Here is an 18,346-nt window from a genome sequence, read left to right on the forward strand (position 1 = left end):
AGTGGTTAGCACTGTTGCTTCACAGCAAGAAAGTTCAGGGTTCGAGCCCAGCGGTTGATGGGGGCCTTTCTGTGTGGAGTTTGCATGTTCTCCCTGTGTCTGTGTGGGTTTCCTCTGGGTGCTCCAGTTTCCCCCACAGTCCAAAGACATGCAGGTTAGGCTAATTGGTGGTTCTAAATTGACCGTAGGTGTAAATGTGAGGGTGAATGGTTGGTTGTCTTTATGTTTCAGCCCTGTGATGATCTGGCAACTTGTCCAGGGTGAACCCTGCCTCTCGTCCATAGTCAGCTGGGATAGGCTCCAGCTTGCCTGCGACCCTGGAGGACAGGATAAGCGGCTACAGATTATGGATGGATGGATGAGTGCAATCGAAAGTGTCTACAGTACTTTCTGGTCCGTGGGTTTACCACGGAGCTGGCAACACTGGTCTTCGCTCGAATACCCACGTGATCGGAAGTAAATAAAGTTCCCGCGTTGTTTCATGCAGGGACTAGTGTGTTTCCAGGGTGACCAACTTTGCAGTACCATGGATGATCTTTATTTAGACAACATTGACGAATACGTTAACGATCAGAATAAAATTGTAAGTTCGACTTTGTATTTTTTTTCCAGGTGTATGCTAGCTTTTGTTTTGGAATCACTTCTGTTCGTTATCCTAACACTTGAAAAAGCTAGCTAGCACTGCAGTAAAGTGTGTTCATGCCACGAGATCTGACCGAATAGTCACACTTCATCTTAATTATTGATTTGAAATTTGTACAGGGGGGAAAATATTGTATTTAATTTTGATTAATAATATGGCGTTAATAGCTTCTCTACAGTGCATATGCAGGTAACTAATTGAGATGTTTACTCAGTGGCGCCATTTTCTTTGTTCTTGTGTGTGTTTTGCTTTCTGAGTGTTAGGGTTTTCACTCGTATAATGTTTTTTTGGATATTACTTGTGTGTTTCATCTGTGTACTTTTCTGATTCGTCCCCATCGTAACAGTTCTAGGGTGGTTAATGTATTAATCTACATGTAATCGGTTGTAATCCATAGCCCTAAAATGATTCAGACAAGTCAATGCTGAAGCTGTGCGCGTGCCCAATTATTTGTAAGGGGGGAATAAATAAATATTTTCCTTCCCTTCTGGAGTTCTGGCCAGTATTTGGACTAAACACTGTTGGGACCAAATTTGATCTTGTGCTTTTGTAACTCTTTGGAAGATAAAGTGGTGGGGGGTGTTTTTTTTATTTAATGTTTTTGTGAAACATGGAGTCGGGATTAAAGAATAGATTGTCCCTTTTTTGATTGTATTTATTCTTAGGATTGTATGGAATTGAAAATGGCTCATTTCAAGAGCTATTGAATGCATATAACATTGTATAATTTTTAGCATGTATGGAATATGCATGCTGTTATGGAAAAATAATCAGCAACATGATGATATGGTGATTATGATCATGTGATTATTCTCCTATGACATGTCCCAAAGTATTTTATTCTACTTGTATCACAGCAATTTGGCAATGATGTGGGTTTGTTGGTTTGTTTGTTTTAAATTATTAATAAAAAAATGACAGCATGCGATTTTATCCTTCACTGTTGTGGAACTAGTTGTCCACAAAACTAGCTACTGTTATTTAGATTATAGCAACATATACACTAGTTATTCTTCCAGCTGCATCCTTTTTTTCCTTTCCGCTTTCTTGGAGTTAATAAAACCAAAAAAAAAAAAAAAATGCAGTTTGCCATGTTACCAAGAAACCACAAAGCATCAAGTTCTCTGTTATGAAAATTTTCCTGTGGTGGAAAACTTGTGCTGACAATTATGGTATGTTACAAAGAGATTAAATAAATGCTTCCTTATGAAAAGCATCACCATATCAATGTTAAAATGGGGCACTTTTTAAATATTATTATTGATTATGAGGAGCATCCAGGTCCCTGTGAATGTGTTACGAAAGAAATTAGAATGAATGCATACGGTAAATATGAACTTGCCATTTGCAGCTGCATTATTGTCAGGACTGTTATTATAGAAAATTAATCAACTCCTGACCAATCAGAGTCAAGAATTCAAGAACGCTGTTGTATAAAACCCTTTAATTGTACAATGACCTTTTTAGAAGAAAACTTTACATGGAAAGTCAGTGAAGATTTTTTTTCACAAATACAGTGCAAGATATTTTCAATGGCCATTGCATTTGATGTTCACTAATACACTGAACACAAACATGCTGTCAGTTTTAATACTGAAAATGCTAATATTAAACCATTGTGATTTACACAATTATCTTCTGCTAACAGTACAATTCAAGTTTCTTTTTCCCCTTCCAGATATTAACCCAATGACCTTGATTGTGTCCAAACAGGTCACCTATAAATGGCTGAGTCTTACTCTTGGTGTTCATGTTAACACAGCTAAACAGTAAGTCTTCCTTTGATGGCAAGCTCAACATCTAATTTTTAGCTAACGGTTCTTGTTGTTGGATTGGATTTGTTGGATTGGATTTGTTGGATTTGTTGCAGAATGCTGTATCACTACATAGAGCAGCGACGGAAAGAGCGATCTGGAAACACTCTGCATGCAACTTATTTGGTCTCAGGGAAGTGCTTTGAAAACGGCAGCGTGGTGAGTTTGGACATCCCTTTGTTTGAATTAAGTTATTAAAATTACATGATTCCATGGACAAACAATGAAAAGTGTAAATGGTCATTAATATAGCGGTTCTTGTAAGTTTGTGAACCCTTTAGAATTTTCTGTATTTCTACATAAATATGACCTAAAATGTCATCAGATTTCCACACACATCCTAAAAGTAGATAAAGAGAACCCAATTAAAGAAATAAACAAAAAAAATTATGCTCTGTCACTTGATTTATTCTGGAAAATGATCTAATATTGCATGTCTGTGAGTGGCAAAAGAATGTGAACCTCTAGGATTAGTGGTTAATTTGAAGGTGAAATTAGTCAGGTGTTTTCAGTCAGTGGGGTGACAGTTGGGCGTGGGTGGGTGCCCTGTTTTATTTAAAGAACCGGGCTCCATCAAAATCTGATTTTCACAACACTCATTTGTGGAAGTGCATCATTGCATGAACAAGGGAAATTTCTGAGGACCTAAGAAAGGGTTGTTAAGGCTAAACAGGCTGGAAAAGGTTGTAGAACCAATTTTAAACAGCTTGAACTTCAGACAGATGGAGGAAATTCAAGATGACAATTACCCTCCCCAGAAGTGGTTGACCAACAAGGGTCACTCCAAGAGCAAGGCATGTAATACCCTGAAGTCTCAAATGCCCCTTTTCCACCAAAGCAGTTCCAGGGCTGATTTGGGGCCAGTGCTTAGTTTGGAACTGGGTTTTCTGTTTCCACTGACAAAGAACTGGCTCTGGGGCCAGAAAAACTGGTTCCAGGCTAGCACCAACTCTCTGCTGGGCCAGAGGAAAGAACTGCTTACGTCAGGGGGGGTGGAGTTGTTAAGACCAACAACAATAACAAGACTGCAGAAGATCGCCATTTTTAAGCGACAAGAAGCAGCAGCTGTACAAACGCGAAGTCATTTATTATTATTGTTGTTGCTACTGCTGCTTCTTCCGTGTTTTTGCTTCGATATTCGCGCCAAGATTTATGCAAACGTAGTGGCGTAACTGACATATACAGCGACGTAATGACGTGGCTTCCCTTAGCACCGCGAGCTATGGAAAAGCAGACTGGTTCTCAGCTGGCTTGCAAGTTGAACGAGTTGTGAACCAGCACCAGCACTGGCCCCGAACCAGCCCTGGAACTGACTTTGTGGAAAAGGGATAATAGAAACCCAGGGTAACTTCTTAGCAACTAAAGGCCTCTCTCACATTGGCCAATGTTAATGTTCATGATTCCACCATCAGAAGAACATTGAACAGCAATGTTACGCATGGCAGGGTTGAAACGGGAAAGCTACTTCTCTCCAAAAAGTACATTGCTGCCCAACTACAGTTTGTTACAGATCACACAAACCAGAAGGCTATTGGAAAAATTTTGTGGACAGAGGAGACCAAAATGGAACTCTTTTTGGTTTAAATGAGAAGCATTATGTTCAGAGAAAGGAAAACACTGCATTCCAGCATATCCCATTTGTGAAAGGCTGAGATGGTATTATCATGGTTTGAGACTGTTTTGCTACATATGGGTCAGACTGACTTGTCATCAATGTATTTTTAATTATTCCAGCAAATTCTAAAGGAAAATATCAGGATATTTGTCCATAAATTGAATCTCAAGAGAAAGTGGGTCATGTAGCAAGACAGTGACCATAGTCACACAAGTCGTTCTCCAAAATAATGGTTAAAGACGAATGAAATTAATGTTTTGGAATGATCAAGTAAAAGTCTGACATTAATTCAGTAGAAATGTTGTGCAAGCAGTTCATGTGAGGAAAGCCACCAACATCCCAGAGTTGAAGCTGTTCTGTACAGAGGACTGGGCTAAAACTCCTCCAAGCCAGTGTGCAGGATTGGCCAACAATTACTGGAGACATTTAGTTGCAGGTCACACCAAATACTGAAAGCCAAGGTTCACATACTTTTGCCACTCACTAATATGGAATCTTGGATCATTTTCCTTAATAAAGAGGTATAATATTTTTCTCATTTGTTTTAATTGCATTTTCTTTATCTACTTTTAGGACTTGTATGAAACTCATGATTTGGGTCATATTTATGCAGAAACGTATAAATTCTAAAGAGTTCAGGAATTTTCTGCAGCACTGTATTTATGCTTTAACAAGTACTACATGGTACTTTTTTATTTATTTATTTTTCCCTCCTGTAATTTCCTCTAGTGTCATAAGGTGTCGGTAGTGCGTGAAGACAAGCTTGAGGGTATGTTTCGTTACATTTGAGTTTTTTTCTAACATTTTGAAAAAACAGTGGATAAAATGGCAAAAGTGAGTGTACTGAATAACAGTTAAATATGCTAAACATGAACACTAGATTTTCATGGTGGCACATTTTTCCACCACATGTATATGCTGAAAACTCACCATCTTATTTATTTTTTTAATTAACTTTGCAGTACTTGATTTCTTTATTAGGAAAAAGTTATGCATTAACCATTTATAGCCTATCTACAAACCTCCCTCAACAGTCAGTCATTTCCCCCCCCGTCTGCAGTCCTGTAAACTTCAGAGAATAGCTTTATCTCTGACTGTTAAAGTGCTCACACCAGAGACTCCTTCCAAAAATAATAACTAAACGCCACCTTAAATATCAGCAGTTACATATACATACATTTATTATTTATTTATTAATATATATTTTGGTTGCAATTTTGAATTTCCCTCTGGGGGATTAATAAAGTGAGAGACAGACAGACACCTGTGATTTGCCTTGCAGCTGGAGCTGTGGAGTTATTTTCCATTTAATTATTATTCTGAGCCCAAATTATGTCATTCAATATTTAGTTAACATTGGAAGAGTTTTGTACTGACTACAAAAAGACTTGATTAATATTAAAGATTTTTTTTTTTTTTAACCACGATGCATTGAACATATGTCTGAGCAGTGAGCACTGGATGATTGGTGTTTATTTTTTGTGCTTTTCTATCACACTGGTGTTGGATATTAAGCATTGGATCTTGATGTCAGATTTGAAGTTGAAATGTTTGTTTTGCAAGTGTGTGAGGTGATTCCTTTGTATTTGCAATCTTAAATCTTTTCCAGATGTAAAATCAAAATTGGATGTGACCATTAGCGTACATGTGTACAGCGTGCAGAAAGCTGAGCTAAAGGACAGTGCACCGCTTTACAGTACTGACTACGATGCTATGAAGGAGAACCTTAAAAACTGCAACAAGTATGTTACTTTGACATTGATTGTACAGGTTTATTTTAATGCAGTTGTTATACATTACAGAATGAATGCCATGTTTCAATAAAGCATGTTTATTTAACACTTGTTATTTAGTGTGCCACTCGGGGAGAGGGCGATGCCTGTAAATTTTGGTGGGGCTCGGACCGTCGGTGGTAGTTATGAATTTTTAAATCCCCACGTGCGTGAGCAGCTGGAGCCAGGGCTCGTGCTAAAGTTTTCCGTGAGCCAAGCTCACGCCCAATGTTGGATCAGGCTGTGCCTGGGCTTGTTCGAAAGGTCTCAGGGAGAGGGATGTGCCTGCAAAATTTGGCAGGGCTGGGACTTTGGATGGCTGAGTTATGAATTTTTAAAGGCTGGCTCGAGCCAGGGCTCGTGTCAGTTTTTCTGGGGCGAAGAGCAGGCCAGACCATGCCTGGGCTGTAATGAAAGGGCTTGGGGAGAGGGATGTTCCTGCAAATTTTGACTCTGCTAGGACCATCAGTGGCAGAGTTATGGACTTAAATTCGGGCCTGCAGAGACCCCTGTTTTACAGGTCATGTTGTGACATAATGTATTCACCCAGTGTAACATTTGGAAGAAAATTAGTAGATTAGACCCATATGTTTACAATTTTTCATGGTCCATCCAGTCCGATGCATTTGAAATACAGACAGACAAATGCGAAAATTACTGGTAAATGTCCACCAGTCTGGCCTCATTTCCCACGCTAGTTGTTAAAAACAAGTAGCAAGCTAATGTTATTCATGCTGAAGATGGAGAGACCTTGCATCAGTGTAACACTACTTGAGTAACCCCATTCATTAAAATTCCTCCACTGAAATCCCTCACTTGGAGTCTCATTCCACCCATTTTCAGGGGATTGTAAGTCTTCAATCTTATCCGAAAAGGGCTGGGATATTATATAGTGAGTTGTAAGTAAATACTGGCTAGCTTCTAAATGGCTGGTGTTAGCAGTGTGGTTTACATGGTCTCTGAGAAATGGAGAGAAAGTTCAGAGGCATGTGGATTTTTTAAAAATATATATAAAGGGATTCACATGGTGAAATTGATAATACAAGACATTTTATGTACAACAGTATATAATAAAATTAAATAAGTCGATGTCATTATCAGACTGCGGGCTAGCTGCTGTTCAGCTAAATCAAACGGCTCATGCATTTAAATCACTGGCAAATAATTGTGGTATAAGAGGAATAAAACGCATCAGGATGTGCTTTTTATATGAAAATAATAAACTTCGGGGCAGCAAAAGTAACTTTGCATTCATGGCATCCTGTCACTGATTTTCTTATTACAGGACACCCCCAAAAGTATTTTATTCCTCATTTAACATTGTGTCCAGGTATATTGGTCGGAATATAGCAGTAGATAAGTGTGCAATTTCTTTAATATCTTATGCTTGTATTTTTTGGACGACCTGAACATTTTCTATATACCTGAAAATGTCGTGTGCAGTTGTGGATGAACACAAACTATTGAATCAAAATCTTATCTGTTTGGAACCCAAAAAAAATCTATGTACATCCATTCGTAAAAAGGATTGTCTAATTTAAATATCTCTAAAATCATCACACTTAGTTTTGAATAATTTAAACCACTGAAAGACCTAAAATCTATCAGGTTAGTGTCATTCTGTAATCGCACAAGTATTAACTAATCAAGCCTTTCTATTCAGTAGTACAAAATGATTGATGGACTTGAAACTGGTTAGTCAAGAAAATGGTACAACTACAGAATATTTCACTGTTCACAGGTACAGTGCAATTCGTTGTGCTGCTGCTGTACCAATGTCCCCAGCAGAGTTACAGAGGGTTCAAGAAAAGGCCATGTCTACTGCAATTGCCAAAGATGCCAATAAACCTGTTGTCAGCAGCTATACAGCACCTGCATCCAAACCCACCTCCAACCAGCCAAAAGGCATCATGGGGATGTTTTCAAGTAAAGCAGCTCCTAAAAGTGAAGAGCAGAACAAAGAGGTGAAGATGGAGCAGATGGATGATCCGTCTCCTGTAAGTGAACAATCGACACACTTGCCTTAAAACATAAAATGTTAGACAAATTATCCTGATTACTTCAAATGGACAGTTTGGCCTTCAGTGGTATTGAGTGACTGTATTGAGTGAGACCAAACTGTGGTGCTAAGGAAAAAATGTATTTAAAGCTTGTATGACATTATGGCTGTTTTTACCTCCTGCCCCCCCCCCCCCCCCCCCCCCCCCCCCCCCCCCCCCCGTGGGTTTTTCATGGAATCAATTTTGTGCCAAAATGTTCATACAATACTTTTGAAATATCAAACAAAAACGACAAATCAAAATACAAAAAAAAGTCAAATTTTTTTTAGACTGGCAAACAAATTATTCGTGTAATCGTGCAAAATATCAGTCTATTACTCTTCAGAAACCTTTTATTTTTGTTCCACGTCTTTCTCAGTTTTGTTTGACGTAATTTATTTTGGGGCGGCACGGTGGTGTAGTGGTTAGCGCTGTCGCCTCACAGCAAGAAGGTCCTGGGTTCGAGCCCCGTGGCCAGCGAGGGCCTTTCTGTGCGGAGTTTGCATGTTCTCCCCATGTCCGCGTGGGTTTCCTCCGGGTGCTCCAGTTTCCCCCACAGTCCAAAGACATGCAGGTTAGGTTAACTGGTGACTCTAAGTTGACCGTAGGTGTGAATGTGAGTGTGAATGGTTGTCTGTGTCTATGTGTCAGCCCTGTGATGACCTGGCGACTTGTCCAGGGTGTACCCCGCCTCTCGCCCGTAGTCAGCTGGGATAGGCTCCACCTTGCCTGCAACCCTGTAGAAGGATAAAGCGGCTAGAGATAATGAGATGAATTTATTTTGGTTGCGATTCCAGCCTTCTCGTTTGCGCTCCCTGACTTTTTGCTTGCAGTTTTGGCACAAACTTCACGTGTGGGTGGGCTGTCCAGGAATGCATTCCTATTGGCTAACTTGTGTTTAACTGACAGCTACGCTCAGCCATTCCCTACTCGGATTCTGGCGGACTGTTTGACGAGTGACCGATCCATTGACGGTAAACAAGGATCGAGTGGACTTCAGTGGCGACTATGATATTGAATTTACACTTTGTTGAATTAATTCAATATCATAGTCGCCACTGAAGTCCACTCGATCCTTGTTTACCGTCAATGGATCGGTCACTCGTCAAGCAGTCCGCCAAAATCTGAGTAGGGAATGGCTGAGCGTAGCTGTCAGTCAAACACAAGTTAGCCAATGGGAATGCATTCCTGGACAGCCCACCCACATGTCAAGTTTGTGCCAAAACTGCAAGCAAAAAGTCAGGGAGCGCAAACGAGAAAGCTGGAATCGCAACCAAAATAAATTACGTCAAGCAAAACTGAGAAAGACGCGGAACAAAAATAAAAGATTTCTGAAGAGTAATAGACTATTTTGCACGATTACACGAATAATTTGCCAGTCTAAAAATTTTTTTTTTCTTATTTTGATTTGTAGTTTTTGTTTGATATTTCAAAAGTATTGTATGAACATTTTGGCACAAAATTGATTCCATAGAAAACTCAACATTGTGAAGTATCTGCGGGTTTTTTTTTTTTTTTTTTAAATCTATATACTTTAGAGAATTACAGACTTTACTGAATTGGAAGCTTTTGCGTAAAGCACTGTATGGAATTCAGATTTCAAATAAAATCATCTTGGAATAAACACTTTTTTTTTTTTTTTTTTTTTTTTTTTTTTGCATTTCAGGCTGAAGAACCTAAAACTAAGTTGCCTTCCAAAGCTGCTATTATGAACAATTTTTTTGGGAAATCAGCAGACAGTGAGTAACTTATTATCTCTATTACAGAGTCACTAAACTTTTTATTTCTGTTACTGACCTCCTTTTAATCTGATGGACAGAAAAGCTTGATAAACCAGACAAAAATATAAAAAAGGCAGATGGGGTCCCAATATCATCAGCTGCAGGGAGCACAAAACAGACTTGCATTTCATCCAAACTTAAGCAGGACATGAAGGAGGAGTTGCCAAAGGAGGCTGACGTGATTAAAGATGACTCCAAAGAGATCCGGAGGTAGGCTTTAGATATTAACTGTCTGTCTGAAATGAACTGGCTTATTTAAGAGCATCATGCAATCTAGGCATTTTTCATCTCTTCTCATTATCTCTAGCCGCTTTATCCTGTTCTACAGGGTCGCAGGCGAGCTGGAGCCTATCCCAGCTAACTACGGGCGAAAGGCAGGGTATACCCTGGACAAGTTGCCAGGTCATCACAGGGCTGGCATTTTTCATAATATGGGAAAATATTGTCTAAATGGATTCACGTGTATGGTTTGTTTTAGCAGGTGTTCATATGTGTAGCATTTGATTTTGTGACTGCCATGATATCTCTTAGTAAAATGAAGCGTCTGGAGCATCTGGACAGTGAAGATGAGCAAGTGGAGAGTCAGAAGAAAAAGAGACGGCGGATAAAAAACCCACAGCCTGACAGCAGTGATGATGAGGGTAGGTGAAACAAATGTGCTGCAAACTGCAATTAAAATATAGTTCCACTTTCAGGTAATTTCACTATAGTTATTTTGGTGCAGTCTGACAATCTTATTCTCTTAGTGATTCCAGATTCTCCACCTGCACCTGAAGTGCAAACATCAAGTCCTGTAAAGCATGTGAAGAATGAGCCTGTTTCACAAGTAAGAATCTGAATGATCACGTTTGACAACTAAAACCATGTTTTCCAGGAGGGGGGGAATGTATGAATGGAAAAATGCTGGGCAGTGTTCCTGTTTTGGTAGTCACGGTGTCTAATTTGTTTGACTTTTTCCTTTTATGTCAAAGTGTAAATACTTTTTTATAGTTGACAACATATATGTATTCTATTTACCCCTCTTCTAAAGAAGTTGGGATGCTGTGTAAAATGTAAATAAAAACAATGCAAATATTTATAAATTATGGAAACACTTTCATTGAAAAATGTTGAAACTGAGAATTTAAAAAAATGTATGCTCATTTTGAATTTAATGCCAGCAACACACTTCAGAAAAGTTGGGAGAGGGGCAACGAAAGACTTGGAAAATTGTGTAGTGCTTAAAACAAAAACACACCTGGTGGCATATCACAAGTAACTGGGTTAATTGGCAACTGGTTAGTAATGTGATTGGTATAAAAAGAGCATCAGAGAGAGGCTGAGTCTCTCAGACAAAGATGGGGAGGGGTTCACTGCTCTGTGAAAGACTGCATGGGCAAATAGTGCAACAATTTTAAGAATAATGTTCCTCATTGGAAAATTGCAAAGCATTTGGAGATCTATAGTACATAATGTTGTCATTAAAAGATTCTCAGAATCTAGAGAAATCTCTATGCAAGGGACAAGGTTGAAAACCAACACTGGATACTTGTGATTTTCAGGCACTCAGATGGCACTGCATTAGAAACAGATTCTGTAGTGCAAATTGCTGCATGGGCTCAGGAACACTTCTGAAAACCATAACTGTTCACCAATAAATCACTGCATCCACAAATGCAAGTTAATTCTATCATGCAAAGAAGAAACCATATATGAACGCTATCTAGAAACGTCGCCACCTTCTCTGTGCCTGATCTCATTTATGATGGATTGAGGCAAAGTGGAAAGCTGTCCTGTGGTCTGACGAATCGAAATTTTGGACATCATGGACACCACATTCTCTGGGCTAAAGAGGAGAGGTACCATCCAGCTTCAGTGCACAGTTCAAAAACTAGCTCCTTTGGGGTCGAAGATGACCATGACTTCAATTTGGTGGGTGGTGGTTGTGTGTCTGGGTTTTTGTGGCAGTTGTGACTGAGGCCAGTCCAGGCTTTGAAGGTATGCCCACATGTCGGGCACGTGGGGCTGGTGATGGTTCGAGCCTGCCATGCAGCTTGTTTCTTCTGGGCCTTGGTGATGCATTTCATCTATTGTGGGAGCATAACCACTAATCACGGTGTTCTTGCCTCTAAGAAGCTGAAGTGTCCTTGTAATTGTTGATGTTCTCCAGGAGTTTGGTAAATTTCTGGACGAGGTGGAACTTTACAGCAAATCCAACTACCTGCCTTTCACCATACATCCATTCCAGAAGAAGGTATAACAATCACCATGTTCCATGAGCTGGCCCTTGTCTGCTAGGTGTGTTTTGCTGAGGGCAGCTATGTCTACGTTGTAGCAAGCTAGTTCCCTGGTGACTAGTGCAGTTCTCTCTGGCCTGTCTGCTTTGATGTTCTCTGGTAGTGTGTATGTGCCAATGTTGAGTACCTTTGCTATATTATCTTTATTTGTTATATTTTGACTGCTGAGTGGGATCCCAGGCCAGCTGCAGTGTGCTGGCCAGGGTGAGCTGAAGCAGGCTATGTTTGAGCCACCTTTTCTAGCCCCTTCCTCCATGGAGGTGAGCAGACTGAATCCTTAACAGGGCTGCTCAGACACCCAGGAGGCTGCCAAAATCCGCTGCTGCTTCGTTCCAGCAGAGAGCAACCCTGCGCCCTGGGCTGCCTGTGTGCCAGTTGGTGACTACAGCTTCCAGTGTTTCTACACCTGCTTTGCCACTTGCCCATTGCCACAGGATTTGAATTTGAAGTCATGACTTGTGCGTGACTTGGATTTGAGTGTGGGAGAATTGCACAGCAGTCAGCCTCACTCTCTCGTCCCGACCTAACTGGGTCCAGGGGCAAGACAGAATCAAGATGGCTGGAGCTAGGTCAGGATGCAGTGGATGATTAAGTGTTCTAGGTGTTGCACTGTGCCCTGATCATGCTTCACAAATGCTTTGCTGGGTTTGCCTTCCTGCCCGTTGAACGAGCAGGTGGTGGTCTCTCCTGCGCGGTCTGCTGAGTCCAGGCTTCAGTCGTAACCCTGACTGGGGGAACGAGGGGTTGCTAGTGCTTGCTCAAGGCACCACCCCAGGCTAGTGGAGGGAAAGAGATGCCTTACTTATATGGAGGTCAAGGACTGCACATGCCCACTGCCCTAAAGAACTCTACCATCCTGAGAGAGCCTGATTTTGTCTGAGCTCAGAAGCTAAGCAGGGTCGGGCCTGGTTAGTACTTGGATGGGAGACTGCCTGGGAATACCAGGTGCTATGATGTCTGATGGTATGGGGTGCATTAGTGCACATGGCATGGCGAGCTTGCACATCTGGGAAGGCACCATTAATGCTGAATATGTAGTTTTTGAAGCAACATGCTGCCCTCCAGATGATGTCTGTTTCAGTGAGATTTGCTACACCACATTCTGTTGTATTACAACTGCATGCTTTTGTCTAAACTGGGGAACAGGGGCGCTGCGCCCTCTTACTCTGGGTGTGCGCCCCCTTACTGAAATGCCGATTGAACCCCAAGTCACTCTTGGGCCATGCACTTGTATGCTACTGCACAACATGCAGTCTTTCTCAAAATGATCTTTTCTCTGTGAAAACATCCCAGCAACACCATGTGACAATGTGTCTGATCATCAAATACGTTATAATTACTCCGAAAATATTACAATCATCGTAGATACACCGTCAGACGGTGCAAAAACGATCCGAATTGGCGTTTTCCAGACCGAGGTGCCATGTTTAGTTGTTTACTTGTCGCAGCTGCTCTTGTGAGATTTGACAGGTTTCATACAAGGTCGGCTGATTTCTCGAGACTGAATGACCTTTCACCCACCGGTGCGGGAGCTTTTGACAAGTTCGTGAGTTGTTTTTGTTGATGCTTGGGCATTTAGAGGTCATCCCGCGGTACGAAACAGAAGAAAGCCAAAGACTGTATGGGGCAGAAGAAAATGACCACCTTTTTTCTGACACAAAGCGGATAAAGATGTTTCCGATGGCGAGATCACGACAATCGAGGGATCAGTCCGTGCCGCCGGTTCCGGGGCCTCATTGGAGGACGCGCCAACCGAGCGCTGTGACGGCGGCATCACGGAATCTGTGACAAACGAAGACCAGATGTTTTGCTCCGATGAAGGCACCGAGTGTTCAGTGGAAAAGCAAAATGAGAAAAAGGACGAATGCCACGAAAAGTTGAAGTAGGGGATTTATTTTTATTTATTTATTTTTTAAGGGCGCTTACATTTTTTGCATGGTTTCAAACTTGTGATTTGGGTTGGATTCCAACTTTTGCAATGTTTACTTTTTTAGTTTCCTTTTAAAGAAAATTTTGCTCTGGAATTTTTATTTTTAATGAGATGTGGTTGTTTTCCCCCCCCATTTTGAACAACTAACTCGACCTTTATTCTAGTACAAGAAAACAGATTTCTCTGCTGAGTGTTTAATACTTTGTAAGTTTGATTCATTTTGAATTATAAATTTCAATTTGAATCATGAGGAATTAGTATTGTGTAATTTGAATTGAGGTATTAGAATTTGAATTGTCACAAAGTTTTATTTTCTTTTTCAATCTTGACAATTTCCCTCTCAGCCTGAGAATGTCCCATTGTAGCCTCAATTTTTCAAAGGCTTCGCACAGTGGAAGGGGGGGGACACCCCACCCCCACCCCCCGTGTGTGTGGCTCTGTAAAATTCCTCATGAGGTTTAAATGATCAGCCTTGTCGCTGTATTTGGGTAATTTTCCCCCTAGTTTCTTTTTAACTGTTTTTTCCTCAAAAAATGCTTTATTTTTGTAATGTAGTCTGAACCACATGTATGCCCCGAATTCCTGAAATGTCTTATTTACTACAGAAGGCTGAGGGTAGGAGGAGGAAGAGGAGACGGGTATTAAAGTCCCGCACGTTTGTTGATGAAGAAGGCTGTATTGGTAAGTAAAGGATTATTATTACCAATCCCCCCCCCCCCCCCCTTTTATTTATTTATTTATTTATTTATTTTATTTCTATTTTTTTAAAAATATGTTTAAGTTCACAGATCATCTGAAATGGAGGGGGGAGGAAAAAAAACTATATACCACAAGTACTGTAATAAAACACTTGGGAGCGTGGTGTTACAAGTCATTGATCAGGGTTGTGTGATGAAGTTAAGATACTCTTTTCCTCTTATCACAGCAGTTTGAGAATTATTTTAATTTTATGAAGGAATGATGGGTCATGCTTTTCAAGTTAGATGGCCTTTCGATTTTATAAAATCTGTGAAATTTAGTTCCCTCTAAAATTTGGTCATTTGTAATTTTTTTTTTTTTCTGTAATTTCTCAAAAAAACGGCTATTCTATGGCTGGGAAATTATTTAATTTGAAGGGATTCCCGAGCAAATAATTGCTTGCGTCATGCATTCAAACAGAAAGGAAGTCCATGTGTGCATGTGCAGGTTGACCTTCATTTTATGGTAGCTAGCATCCAGTGTTGCATTACTGCCATCTACAGGTTTACCTTGACCGTGCACTGACGGTCACATCATTCTGTCACTAAACAAAATCACACAAGTGCTTGCTGACTGCTGATATTTATTAGTTTGGTCCTGCATTTCCTTTCTTTGCCACATTATATCCTTTTCTCACTTTGTTACTGTAGTTGGTCTTTCACATTTGATTTGCACACTCGCATCCTCCATTCTCTCCTGTTTCAAACTTGTATCCCACAATGCCTTGCGTGAACAGGGAAAGCCCACCACATGATGCATGACATAGTATCTTGAATTGGATCATGTTGAAACAGGAAAAAATAGTGGAAGATTTAGGGCCATGTGGCCCCAAATTCATTTTTTTTTTTAAATTATAAAATTGGAAGTTTGTGATTCGAATTCAGTAGCTTTCTGTCCATTTAAACAAAAATAATTTGGTGTTAAGGAAAATTCTTGGGTGGCACAGTGGTATATAGTGGTGTCTATAGTAAGAAGGCTCTGGGTTCGAACCCAGTGGTCAACAGGGGCCTTTCTGTGTGGCATTTTGCATATTCTCATGTCTGTGGGTTTCCCCCACAGTCCAAAAACATGCAGGTTAGGCTAATTGGTGGCTCTAAATTGACCATGGGAGTGTGAATGGGTGTCTCATCTCTAGCCGCTTTATCCTGTTCTACAGGGTCGCAGGCAAGCTGGAGCCTATCCCAGCTGACTACGGGCAAAAGGCGGGGTACACCCTGGACAAGTTGCCAGGTCATCACAGGGCTGACACATAGACACAGACAACCATTCACATTCACACCTACAGTCAATTTAGAGCCACCATTTAACCTAACCTGCATGTCTTTGGACTGTGGGGAGGGGGAACCGGAGCACCCAGAGGAAACCCACGCGGACACGGGAGAACATGCAAACTCCGCACAGAAAGGCCCCTGCTGGCCACTGGGCTCGAACCTGGACTGTGTGCAGTTTATCCATTGGCAGTGATGTTGAGTCAAGTGCTACTTGATCTAGGTCTGTGGTAGAAGACACATTTCTTCTTCTTCCAGTACAGTTCAGACCACTTTCTGGCATATTATCAAACTGATTGAAATTGAATGGAATGGATAGACTGCCTTATTTTACATCAATCAGTATAATGAGTGGCCTTTTTCAGTTAATGCTTTTTAAAATTAGGAAAATGATAAAGTAAATTAGCTAAAGCAACCTCTCTGGTATAGAAAATTTAATCAATATTTTTTGACCAATCAAAATTGAGAATTCAACTGCTGTGGTATAATTTGATTTCCATCTTGTTTTTTTTTTTTTTAAACTTAGTGACTGAGAAAGGTTACGAGACTGAATCTTACTCAGAGAGTGAAGATGAGTCTAAGGGAGCCACTCAGCCTTCTGATGATTCAAGTTCACTCAAGCAGCCACTCCCAAGGATGGATGAGGAGAAAAAGGTTGAAGAGAAAAGTCAGAAAAAGGCTGCTGCAAATAAAGCAACAAAACAAGCATCCATCATGGGTTTTTTCCAAAAGAAATGAACTTCTCATGTGGGCTTTGTTTGTGTACCACTGTGACCTTCCAGTTGTCTTATGACCTGGATATTTATTGGACTGGACTTCAGTACAGTAATAAACCAGCAGGTGTCCCTGTAAAGCTTATCAGGTGTTTTGGCCATTAGTCCTTTTATAGAGGAAAGCCACTGAGATGCTGGGAATATGTTTGGCATGCCTATATATGAAAGATTTGTCTGGGATTATACTTAAACTCCTCCATCAGTGAACATCTTAAAGTACTTGGTGACATTCTTTGTCATCTTAAATGTAAAATATTAAATTTTACTATAAACAATTAGAACAGATTGTAACAAGTTTATTTCTAATTATACCATCCTCACTATTTGTGCTCACTTCAGTTCTTTTCTGTACTTTTGTGGGAAATGCTGCATTTTTGTAACATGTGTAGCTCCTAATGATTATTAGTTCAAGCTTGCTGGGTTTTTTTTTTTTTTCTTCTTTTTTCTGTGGCTTATTTGAGTTTCACAGAATTCAAGCTTGCCAAATCGGTTTTTACATTTCTACATAACGTCGGTCCCTGGTACAATTGTTGGCCATATTTCAGGGGGTTATGATCTATTAAAACAAAACTGACAGTTTGGGATGGCATGGATCTCAATGTGTAATGAAGTGCCTTTGATCTGGTGCCATGTACGTGAAATTGGGCTTTTCATGCCAACCAGAACTTTCCCTCTACCTTCTTTTTCTCCCTGGCAGTCACTAAACTTTTAATAATCACTGACTAAACTCTTAATGGTTAATGCGGTTTTAAAAACACTTCAGCCAAAAATGAAATGTACACCAAATGTAGTTAATCATCCACACTCTTGGGTTTTGTGTTTGGGCTTGTGATGTTCTGCCTCGGAAATCACCATAATACTATTTGCATTACAATACACAAATCAAATGTGAATTTTATAATCATCTTGCTTCAGATTACAAACTGGGTTAAATTTATTCTGCTTCAAGACAGAGCCTTCATTTTTCATTCATCCATTTTTCTTTGTTTTCCTAATGGTGGGTGCAGTGGCACCAGGTTTAAAAGGTCAGTTCAGATTTCTCTATCCCTAGCCCCAGATTAGTTTGTCCTGGAGGATTTCCACATGTTCCCAAGCTAACTGACAGATATAGTTCCTCTACAGGGTCCTGGGTTTCTACACTAGCTAATCCTCAACTGGCTTCTCTCCATTTGGAGAAGCGTTTGCTTCTTTTGAGGTTATCCTAAATTGGCAATCTAATTGCATGATCATAGAGGTAAACCTAGGCTGACACATCTAGTCCATATGTTTCCATCTCCCACACTAATGCAGCTTCCCCCCCACCCAAGCAAAGTGACCTTTTTGTGTTCCCAAAAACATTTTAATACTGTCCTTCATATGCCTATTGCTCAGCTGGTATTACATCTGACCCCCACCTTTTATTTTACCCCACAAGATGGCTCCATGCTACCATTCTGGGCTGAGCTTAGCAGGGTGACATGATGGTCTTGTCACCAAATGCTCACCTGTGGATACTCACCTCCCCAGGCCTGGCTCCAGGAGATAGGTCAAAGTAACCTTAATCTGGGCAGAGTACACTTGGTGTGTGCTACAAGTGCTATTAGGTATGCGACATCCTTTTTTAATAAACCAAATGTTCGAGGTCCGTTTGCCACATGGTGTCACAAACAACATAAGGAAATCTGAGTTACTGGACTCTGTTCTGAGACTCCAAAATA

General features: G+C 40.5%; 1 protein-coding gene across 3 annotated transcripts; it reads left to right on the forward strand.

Moving 5' to 3' along the window:
* The first annotated feature begins 460 nt into the window (after positions 1-460).
* pold3 (polymerase (DNA-directed), delta 3, accessory subunit) lies at positions 461-16,982 on the forward strand. Of its 3 annotated transcripts, none has more exons than XM_060936049.1 (12): positions 461-583; positions 2,357-2,412; positions 2,514-2,616; positions 4,802-4,841; positions 5,682-5,814; positions 7,586-7,841; positions 9,550-9,622; positions 9,703-9,874; positions 10,196-10,305; positions 10,411-10,490; positions 14,476-14,551; positions 16,403-16,982. In XM_060936049.1, the coding sequence occupies exons 1-12, from the start codon at positions 482-484 to the stop codon at positions 16,612-16,614; spliced, it is 1,413 nt and encodes a 470-aa protein (XP_060792032.1). In that variant the 5' UTR covers positions 461-481; the 3' UTR covers positions 16,615-16,982. The 3 variants fall into 3 exon arrangements, with proteins under 3 accessions (XP_060792032.1, XP_060792033.1, XP_060792034.1); XM_060936050.1 differs by having other exon boundaries at positions 10,420-10,490; XM_060936051.1 differs by lacking the exon at positions 461-583 and adding an exon at positions 1,797-1,815.
* Positions 16,983-18,346: the final 1,364 nt, after the last annotated feature.

This window comes from Neoarius graeffei, chromosome 12, assembly GCF_027579695.1.
Source record: "Neoarius graeffei isolate fNeoGra1 chromosome 12, fNeoGra1.pri, whole genome shotgun sequence".
Classification (NCBI taxonomy): Eukaryota; Metazoa; Chordata; class Actinopteri; order Siluriformes; family Ariidae; genus Neoarius; species Neoarius graeffei.

Coding starts and splice junctions, on each gene's coding strand:
- pold3 (XM_060936049.1), top strand. CDS start 482: ATGCAGGGACTAGTGTGTTTCCAGGGTGACCAACTTTGCAGTACCATG. Junction 5,815..7,585: donor AACCTTAAAAACTGCAACAA/GTATGTTACTTT, acceptor CACTGTTCACAG/GTACAGTGCAATTCGTTGTG. Junction 9,875..10,195: donor GACTCCAAAGAGATCCGGAG/GTAGGCTTTAGA, acceptor GATATCTCTTAG/TAAAATGAAGCGTCTGGAGC.